Source organism: Stigmatopora argus, chromosome 12 (genome assembly GCF_051989625.1).
Source record: "Stigmatopora argus isolate UIUO_Sarg chromosome 12, RoL_Sarg_1.0, whole genome shotgun sequence".
Classification (NCBI taxonomy): Eukaryota; Metazoa; Chordata; class Actinopteri; order Syngnathiformes; family Syngnathidae; genus Stigmatopora; species Stigmatopora argus.
Window position 1 is genome coordinate 16,752,670 of NC_135398.1, and position 10,160 is coordinate 16,762,829.

Consider the following 10,160-nt stretch of genomic DNA (forward strand, 5'->3'; position numbering starts at 1 on the left):
GGCACTGCTTGAGTCATCAGGCGCTGGACCTATGATTGGATGGCAGGCGCAACCACCCACCAGTCTGGCCCTGGGCCTGACAGGGTGGGTTTCAGTTACAAAGGATAAGTATAAGGATTTTACTAAGGCGTGCTGGTCTTTTAATTAACTTGATTTAGCACTTAGACCTTGAGATCTTTCAGGGTTCTTGGACAGCTAGGCCTTAACAAACAAAGAATTGTGGGTCTCAAGATAAGTGTGGAATGTACAACGTATCCAAGACTTGAGTGATAAGGGTTGCGGTGGTGCTGGAGACAATCCCAGGAAGGGGTCACCCTGAATCGGTGACCAGCTAATTGCAGGCCACAAGGAGACGGACAACCATTCACGCTCATACCCATACCTCAGGACAATTTAGAATGTTCAACCAGCCTATCATTTATGTTTTTGGATGAGGGAGGAAACTGGAGTACCTGGAGAAAACCCATGCAAGCTTGGGAATAACATACAAACTCTAAACTTGAAGGTCCAAACCTGCAATTGAACCGTCATTCTCTGGAATGTGAGGCAGACGTGCAAACCACTCCATTACCGGTTCGCCATCACTAGATTTATAATTTCTGTATTTAAATGCAGCTCGCCTGAAAAGGCAAACTTCTGGTTGAGTGTCTGGGTAAAAAGATGCTTGAGAATCTATATGTACCCCGATAGCGGTGAGTTGTAAAGCTTGTAGATGAAGATGCAAATGAGTTTGAAAGATTTATTAGGTTCAGAAAGCTGGTGCATTTTTTAAGAGAGGATTAAATGAGAGCAGTCATGTCATGCAGTGTCATCATTTTCCCTATTATGCTTTATCTAGACACATCCAACTCTGGTTTTGTATTCATCATCTTCAGTGTTGGAACTAACGCCGTTACATGCGTTATGTTACATAATGAAGTGGGTCTCATATTGAAATGTGTATTTTGCCCGTTTCTAGTCATGACTCCATTATTCTCAAGCTTCTCCTTAGTAGAGCTCTGTCCTGTAGCCAGATGTGTACTTGATGACTTGCAACATTGTTGTTATCTTCTATTTGACGGTTCATAACAAATAGCGTACTGTATGTAGTAGGGGAAAATCTCATCCCTGTTCGGTTTCGGTACCACCCTCTTGAGAGAATAAAGGATGAATAAAGAATGTAAGTTGTCTGTCTTGGCGCATTTGTGAACGACAGCCTTGCCTGTGGTTCACCTGTGCCCGGAATATTCTGTAATAAAAGCTTCGAAGTCACTGTTCATCGCCTTCGGCCTGTATTTGGACAACCAACATCTTACACATCCGAAATTAATCGAACCCGAGAAGGAAGACAGAGTGCTCTTCCTTCAATAACGAAACTACTTTTTTGCTTTAACTGCAGTTTACTGACTATTCTTTATTCCATCATTTTAAAAAGAAGGATTATTCATTCATTCATCCATTCATTTTCGGCGCCACTTTCTCCTCACAACGGTCACAGGGCGTGCTAGAGCCTATTCCAGCTAACTTTCGGGCAGAAAGCGGAGGACATTCTGATTCGGTGGCCAGCCGATCGCAAGACACGAGGAGACAGACACCATTCACACTCAAACTTATAATGAGGGCCAATTTAGCGTGTCCAACCAGCCTACCATGCATGTCTTTGGAATGTGGGAGAAAAATAAAATACATTATGTGTACGTATTTGGCCGCCCAAGGACTTTATTTAAATTCAGTCTTCAATAAAAGGGATGCGTGGGGACCACTTGTTTGCAGAACAAAAATCCGATTCTGACCGTCCACAGTATACCACTGTTTGTTGACAAATGGAATGAGATAACATAATTTCCCACAGAAGAATGACACGCAAATGCGACTACTCGTGACGAACCCGGAAGTGACTTAGTACCTCAAGCTACGAGTTGGCATACTTCTATGTAAGCAATTTTATTTAATTTTTAAATGATTATGTTATCGTTCATGAATGTTATTCTTCACACAGTCTACGATAACATTGGCATCATGTAGATGTTAAATACATCTTCGTTTTTGAGGACTCAGAGCTTGTCGTCTTAGAACAACGCTAGTGCATGCCTTGACCTTAGCCGCTAAAAAGAAAGTGAACAGGGAATCTTTGGTTATAATAATCGCATACCTGTCAACCTCTGCCGATAACTGCCCTTATAAATGATTATGATTCCCCTTACAAACCACCCAAAAAACTTACAAACACCGTCGTACGGTGTTTGTAAGGGGAATCATAATCATTTATAAGGGCAGTTATCGGCAGAGGTTGACAGGTATGTAAATCGTTAGGTTTAATTCACTTTCATAATCAACCCAAACTCGTGTTACGTATTCACATTTATACTTTCACTAATCTATAACCATTTGACTTTACTCGCACTGATCATGTAACGTGTTTGGATTATAACTCAAATCGTGCATGTATTCACACTGATATTTTAATATTTCTCAACACTGCGTGCGCCTTTGTTTTACAAACCCAACGTTGTATCTTTATCCTCACTAGGTTTGTGGGGTGTGCTGGAGCCTATCCCAGCTGACTTCGGGCCAGAGGCGGGGGACACCCTGAATTGGTGGCCAGCCACTCCCAGGGCACAAGGAGACAAAAAACCATTCACGGTCACTCTCATACCTAGGGGAAATTTAGAGCGTGAAAACCCACGCAGGCCCGGGGAGAACATGCAAACTCCACACAGGTGGACCGACCTGGATTTGAACCCAGGTCACCCACTGTGAGGCCGACGCGCTAACCAGTCATCTGCCGGGGCGCCCACCTTGTATCTTAGGACTCATAATTCTTCTTTTGGAGCTCTGATTGTCTCAAGCTTGAGATGGGATACTCTTAGCCTTAGTGGCAGATACTATGAGAAGGATTCTACCCTTATTCTCAATCACCTGACCAATAATTGCCAAGACTAGCTAGCCATGAAAGACCAATCCACATTTGGAAGTTCCTTCTAAACTGAAACGTGCCCACTAATATTCAAGTTAACGCTCACCTTTGCCTACTGGCAATAACAATATACGTATTCTGGAGTCAGATGTTGAATCATGTGCTTCTTTCATTAAAGCTTTTGCTGATGTGTCTGAACGCACCCTGAAACTCTCAGTTTTCTTTGTTGTCTCCGTTTATCTTCAAATCCTCCAGAACAGAAAACGAGCACATGGCATTGTGGGTATGAGGTCAAGACACAACACTAACACAGGCAAACACAGCTTGGTTCCTCTAAGGCAGGGGTATGGAACCTATGGCTCGGGAGCCATATGTGGCTCTTCTGATGGGTGCATGTGGCTCTTCGCTAACCTGTGAGGTAAAATATGTATCGTATTTTCACACCTATAGGGCGCACTTACAAGTCTAAAATTTTCTCTCAAATGATCAATGCGCCCACGTGTGTTTTGTCTGTGCACTAAACTCAATTTTTGTATGGCCCTGACCCATTGAGTGACTGGTTTTATTTCTTGCCGGCACGCTAGTTATTACGATCAACCCAGCGGACGTTCACCCTAAAAATAGCCTCCCTGCACATTCCAAGCATTGCGGTAAATCCATTCAAAACATCCCAGGGGAGTGGCAAGGCATTTGACTTCCGTGTGCTTGCAGCGCTTTTAACCCTCAAAAACACTCAATACTTAAAGAAACAGCATATCAGAGCTATACAGAGGAAATGCCTGGCGTGAATGACAACACAATGCGGGTGTGAACGCTTGGAAAATGGACTGAAGCCACGGATCAAACACAATTTAACAGCTTTGCTAACGGATTGCTAACAGATTGCTAACGGATGGCCAACATCGCAGTTTGGGCAGGCAGCATCACACGAGTCATGTGAGTGACAATTTGGAATTAATTGTCGATGCCGATATGACAGCGAGGAGAATCAAAGGCTTGGGAGTGATGCATGTCGCGTGTTACAATGGTTTGTGGATGATTGGGCTCAAGTGTCGGCCAGCACTGTTTGAGCTTTCGCCAAAGCTGGACTCAAGTTCCCTGAATACACCATTCTGACTGACAGTGGAGCCTATCATGTTAAACGCCTAACTCTTTATATCAGAGTGTACCTTTGACCTCAATAAAGCATTACCAAACTTAGTTTTGCTCGTGCTGTCTTTAAAAAAACACACTAGCAGCTAGCATGACATAAGCTAGCGGATATCATAACAAACGCCTGCGGCTAGCGTAACATATGCCTGCGGCTAGCATAACATAGGTACGCTAGTGGATAGCATAACATAGGTACACTAGTGGATAGCATAACATGGGTACGCTAGCGGCTAGCATAACATAGGTACGCTAGCCTAGTGTCATGCTAGCGCCTTATGTATTGACAAAAATCAAAATATACCCGCAAATGAGACTGCGCCCTATCACCCGGTGCATTTTATAGGTGTGAAAATACGGTATTTAAACCGTTGGTGAAAGAGCCGAGTCCCGAATGCACCAATAGGAGCGTCACGTCGGCACTATGGCGCTGACACTACCTCTAACTTCAATCTTTTTTTTTTTCATTAGACTTTTCTGCATGCATATTTTTATTGATTAGCAACTGCTTAACAGTGTTGCTGAAAGAATTCATTTAGTACTTTAAAAGTGGTAAAATGACCCCAAAAAAATCACATCTCATGTTCACATTTTTACTCTAAAATTCTGAGTATGTCTCTCAAGGAATAAAATTTGAAAATAGGAATTGTTTATGGCTCTCTGTCAAAAAGGTTCCCGAACTCTGCTCTAAGTGCAGTTTGTATGTAGCGTTTACTTACACTGACAAAAACAGAAATAGAATCAGAATCACTTTTGTTTGAATAAAGTTGATGGCTAATTTTAAGTGATGATGAATTATTACACAGTGTTCTGCATTCTTTACCAACCTCACTACGCTTACAGAAGTAGTGTGTGTCCTTGTGTTATGGAGCTTAGATATACAGTGGTACCTCGACATACGAGTGCCCCGACATATGAGCAATTTGAGATACGAGTAAAATGTTGAGCAAATATTTATCTTGAGATACGAGATAAATTTTGATATATGAGCAGACAGCGGATGCGAGAGGCTGCTCATAAGAACATCATGGGCACTGTCTCTCTCCCCGCAACTCCCTCATGTAATGTCTCTCTGGTCGCAACTCCCTCGTGTAATGTCTCTGCGAGCACTGGGCGGAGCGTTGCATTTTTTCCCCGTTAGTCAGTGTGTGAATGGCGTATATACTACTTCTCGTTGGCAAGTGGTCATGCGTTATCCTATTGTGAGGGCATTTATGTGCATTATTTTGGGAATATTTTGAAGGGAAGACAAAATAAACCCTTGATAGGTTGCTTCTGAAAGGCGGGGCAAATAGAGCCAATCCCGCCGGGAGAAGAAAGGTGTCAAAATTTAAAACAAAATTAGAATTAAGTTTAGTGTAAGGTTAGATTAATCTTACTTTTGAGTGTGTCTGCATCGTAATACAAGTTCATTTAAATTTGTTTAGGTTATGTTACGAGAGCGTTGCCGTGCAAAATGTCCCCCCTGGGCCCCCCTCTCTGTCCGTCTCTCTCCGCTCCGCGAAATCTGTCTAATTGTAATAATATTAACCACATTTTAGTAGTATTAAACCACTAGTTATTTAATACTTTGTTAATACATGGCGAATTAGAACAAATAAAAATGTTTTTCCAATCCAATATCCAGTTTTTGGTGTTTTTTCAGAGGGTTGGAACGAATTAATTTATTTTTAGTTCATTTCTATGGGAAACATTCCTTTGAGTTACGAGAAAATCGACATACAAGCTCCGTCCCAGAACCCATTAAGCTCGTATCTCGAGGCAGCACTGTACAGTAATACCTCGATTATCGCGGTTAATGTGGACCAGACATGGCCGCGATAATCAAATCTTTTTTTCTTCAGTCTCTGCGTCCTAGTAGCAAGAGTCGCTTCTGGCTACGAGTTTCAGTGTGGATTTTCACATTTTTCTGAACTTAAAAGAAAAAAAAACATAAAAAATGTTCTTCAGTGCTGAGTCCTAGTTGCAAGAGCAAGAGTGGCATCTGGTTACAGGTTTCAGCGTGGATTTTCAAATTTTAATGAACTTTAAAAAAAAATAATCTATTTTTAAAAAATCCTCAGTGCTGAGTCCTAATAGCAAGGAGAATACAAGAGTTGCTTCTGCTTGCAAGTTTCAGTGTGGATTTTCACATTTTTTATGTGAAAAATAAAAGTACATTTTCCCAGAAAAAAATCTGCGATGTAGTGAACCCGCGAAAGTTAAAGCGCAAAATGGCGAAGTATTACGGTACGCTCACCTGGTACTTTATCACGTGCACCTAGAGCTGGGTGACAAAACGATAACCATAATTATTGTGAAATAAGTTTTGTCAACGATAATGATAAAAAACTTATGATAAACATTCCAAAAATTGTTATACTGTAACTACACCACCAGACCACCAAAGAGAATGGGGGCGCTGTTGCGAGACAAACGCTAGTTCCAGACCGATGTTGCACATCAATGATGGAAGTCTAGGTGCTCTATTGCAGTGTTTTCCAACCTTCTTTTGAGCTGCAGCACGCTTTTTTCATTGACAAATTCTAAAGACACACCGTCATCTGAAATTCATGGTGGGGCATATACAGTTTAAGGTGTAGTCTTCCTTTCCCCCAAAGTCACCCGCGATAGGCTCCCGCAACCCTTGCGAGGTACGGTTGATGAATGAATATTACCTATTACATGGACACATTAGTCTGAACAAAACACAAAAAAACATTGAATTCCTACTAAAATAGCCGAGTACAGACATGGAACAGCAGGAGTCCAAAGAGCATGAGTGCCCTTTAGTGGAGAAAACACATGTCCTACCATGAAATTTAAACATCATCTCCAGTTGTCCATTGTTTGTCGCTCCTAAATACGGACTAGGTTGAAATCTGCAGTTTTCAGTAATGTTGATGGCGGCACTGTATGTGAATGTACTTTTTACGGTGCTTTACTGTGCTCATAGGACCTTGCACTAGAAGCTTGTGTGTGGACATATGTTGTTATTTCTGATCAGTATAAAGAGGTCGTGATTATTGTTGCGACGTCTCATTGGTGGAACTGGTGGAGATACTGTGGGCAGCTATGGCAAATAAAGTAAAATATGATATGTAGTAAAAGAGCAAAATGTTAGAACTCTTGTATAGCTCAAAGTAAGGTGTAACAATACAGTAATCCCTCGAATATTGCAGCTTACACTTGCGCGGATTCACTACATCACATATTTTTTTCTGGGAAAAGAACGTTCGTAAAAATGTGAAAATCCACGCTGAAACTCACAAGCAGAAGCCACTCTTCCTGCCTTGCACTTGCCACTAGGAAAATGGCAGAAGACAGAAGAAGAATGTCCAAGTTACTCAACTGGAATAAAATAGCAGGCAGCTATCATTTTTATCTTAAAATAGAGCTTTCTGGGTGGCCGGGAACCCGCGTGAAGGTGGATTTTTATCAGAAATGCATGCCCCGTGTGACCTTACGCCGTGGCGCTTATTTGAAAATAAAACTTGCTCGGCGAATTGGACGACAGAGAGCACAAGCGAAGGGGCATGTTTTTTTTTTTTGAAATGAGAGCCCCGTGCAACATTACGGCGAAATGAATCGGCCTTGTCCGAAAGCAGAGCACTTTGGCCGGCGAGCATGGCGGGACGTCGAGGCGGAGCAACCTGGAAGTTGAGATTCAATTTAAGTCCGGGCAGTGGGCTGACGTCGTTGCACTTATCCGAAAATAGAGCTTCTTGGATGGCTAATTGACGGTTGGTCGGGGCGGAGCGGAGAACCAAATTGGAAGTTTGATTTATTGGCGGTCGGTGTGGTGGTGCATGCCGGTGGCGAGTGAGGTCTGCTCCGTGACCCGGTCCCAGCCGGAACAGGCAGCAGCATGTTTATTTTAAAGCGGATGCCTTCGCTGACATTTTTATTCAAAGACTAACTGAACGTGCGGGTCATCATCAGTATGTGTGGGAATGCTGCTGCCTGGCTTCATGATGAAGCCAGCTTTAATCAACAAGTTCAGCTGTCCTCATGGTTTAAAAAACAAGAACAAAGCCTATGTTTTGACAGATTCGGCGAGTACAGTAATCTCGTGAATATCGTGGACAATGGACCCATGGCCCCAAGAAGACAAAGGACTTGGACCAAGGGTAGGGAACCTATGGCTCGGGAGCCAAAGATGGCTCTTTTGATGGGTGCATATGGCTCTGAGGTAAAATATGGAAACCGGTGGTGAGAGAGCCGAGTCCCGAACGGACCAATAGGAACTGTGGCATTGATTTTTTCCCATTAGTCTTCTGCATGAAATGACTAAAAAAAAAGCGCATTTTGATGTATTTTGACTTTTAAATTGTGAGTATGGCTCTCAAGGAACAACATTTGAAAAAAAGGAATGTTTTTTTCTCTCTCTTTCAAAAAGGTTCCCGACCCCTGATTGGGTGAAAACTCCCATTTACCTGTATTTTTTTTTGGGAGCAAAGCAGAATTATTTTCACTGTGAGTACAGTATTTAAAGTAGTTAGATATTTAAATACATACATTATATTTAGATATTAATACATGACAGTCTCTAACCCTTGTAAAGGAACTGTTTTTTTAAATCAACTATTGATCCTGCAATTCTTAAATTACTTCCTTTACTCCTGCCTGTTACATGTTACTTTCCTTCACCTTGACACGGTTATAGCTGTAATATTTAATAAATATACACTTTTTGATTATTGTACTTGTGTGCTTGATTTTCTGTATAGGTGCGCATTTTTGTATTGTGGTAGTTATAATGGGGGTGATCCTACTTCGTGGTTTTTCGTTTATAGCGGCTATTTCTGGTCTACATTAATCGCGATATACTGTAGTAGTTTTTCCTCACATATCTACTCAAATAAAAGTAAAAATGGCAGGGTAAAACTACTTTTAGAAATACATTTTTCTCAAACAGTTACTCAAGTAAATGGAACCCATTTTAATTATGTACATTTCTTTGCCATCCTCAGATTGTTTATGCCCCTAATGGAATCTTCTCGGCAACCCAAGAGACCTATCTCAAAACAAGAGGCAAAAAGCATCCAAATTGGCTCAAAAGCTCCTGGTCACAAAGATGCCTATGCTAGGCTTCTGAGCCAGCACTGTGGCAGCACATTCACCAAGTATCTTGAGCAGTATGGCAGGAACTTGTCTCTTCCAAAGAATGATATTGGTCTTGCCACATTGGTGAAAGCTAACAGTGACAAGCTGACCATTAACCAAGGAAAAGGGGACTTAATCCCAAATCATCCCTCTGATTCTGGTGACTTTTCCTCTTCGTCGTTAAAAGACAAAGGCGATGAGAGCTCCCTGTCATTGTATATGGTGAAATTAGGGATTCAAAATACACAGAATGACAGTGAGTGTAAGCCAGGTGTGTCTGAAAAGGATAGAAATTCACAGAGAAGGGATACTGCCACTAGCCAAGATGGGGACATTGAGTCAGGAGAGGAACTAAATTCTTTAGACTTAAGGGATTCTCAGAAACACCAGCAACAACGGAAGAAAAATACTAAAGACTCAAGCAAGGAAATCTCCTCAAAGGATGGCAGCCAGTTTGTTGAAAATGTTCAAACCCATAAACCAGAAAAAGAGGACATAAAGAAGACAAACAAAATGAGTCTGCCCAAACAGCTGGACGAGCGGATGCCAAGAGATGCAGTTCCAACAATTTCAGGTGATGGTCAAATTTACAAGTCCCCTTATGATTTAAAGACGCCACTAAAGCTCACAGGTAGATTAAAAGTAAATTCTGATATTGTGACTCTCCTGATAGATGTATTAATTATTTTAATTTTGGTTGTTTTTACTATTTGCAGACAAGAATAAGAGCAAAGGAGTTAGCGGGTCAAGAAAACATGTTTTTGAACCCTACATGACCGTTGAAGACGTTTCTCATGGCCTTAAGAGAGGAGAACTTGTTCAGGTACCGTATTTTATACACTATGAGGCGCACCTTCAATGAATGACATTTTAAAACTTTTTATATACATAAGGCGCACCGCATTATAAGGTGCGACAGTAGAGGCTGGAGTTACGCTAATATGCATCCATTAGACGGTGTAGCGCTAAAGGCATCTGCAACAAAGCAGTCAGATAGGTCATTCAAACTTTATTAATAGATTCCAAATCA

General features: G+C 41.6%; 1 protein-coding gene across 5 annotated transcripts in view; it reads left to right on the forward strand.

Moving 5' to 3' along the window:
• The first annotated feature begins 1,789 nt into the window (after window positions 1-1,789).
• The window catches only part of dis3l2 (DIS3 like 3'-5' exoribonuclease 2), a 73,507-nt gene continuing 65,136 nt past the window's right edge, over window positions 1,790-10,160 (forward strand). Inside the window, exons 1-5 of one of the 5 annotated variants that reach the window (XM_077614381.1) lie at window positions 1,866-1,913; window positions 8,075-8,154; window positions 8,424-8,500; window positions 8,998-9,761; window positions 9,847-9,953. In XM_077614381.1, the coding sequence (XP_077470507.1) occupies window positions 9,005-9,761; window positions 9,847-9,953 (864 nt within the window). In that variant the 5' untranslated portion in view covers window positions 1,866-1,913; window positions 8,075-8,154; window positions 8,424-8,500; window positions 8,998-9,004. Of the gene's footprint in view, window positions 1,914-3,603; window positions 3,833-8,074; window positions 8,155-8,423; window positions 8,501-8,997; window positions 9,762-9,846; window positions 9,954-10,160 lie in introns of those variants that run through there. The other 4 variants (XM_077614382.1, XM_077614380.1, XM_077614379.1 and 1 more) reach the window with 4 other exon arrangements.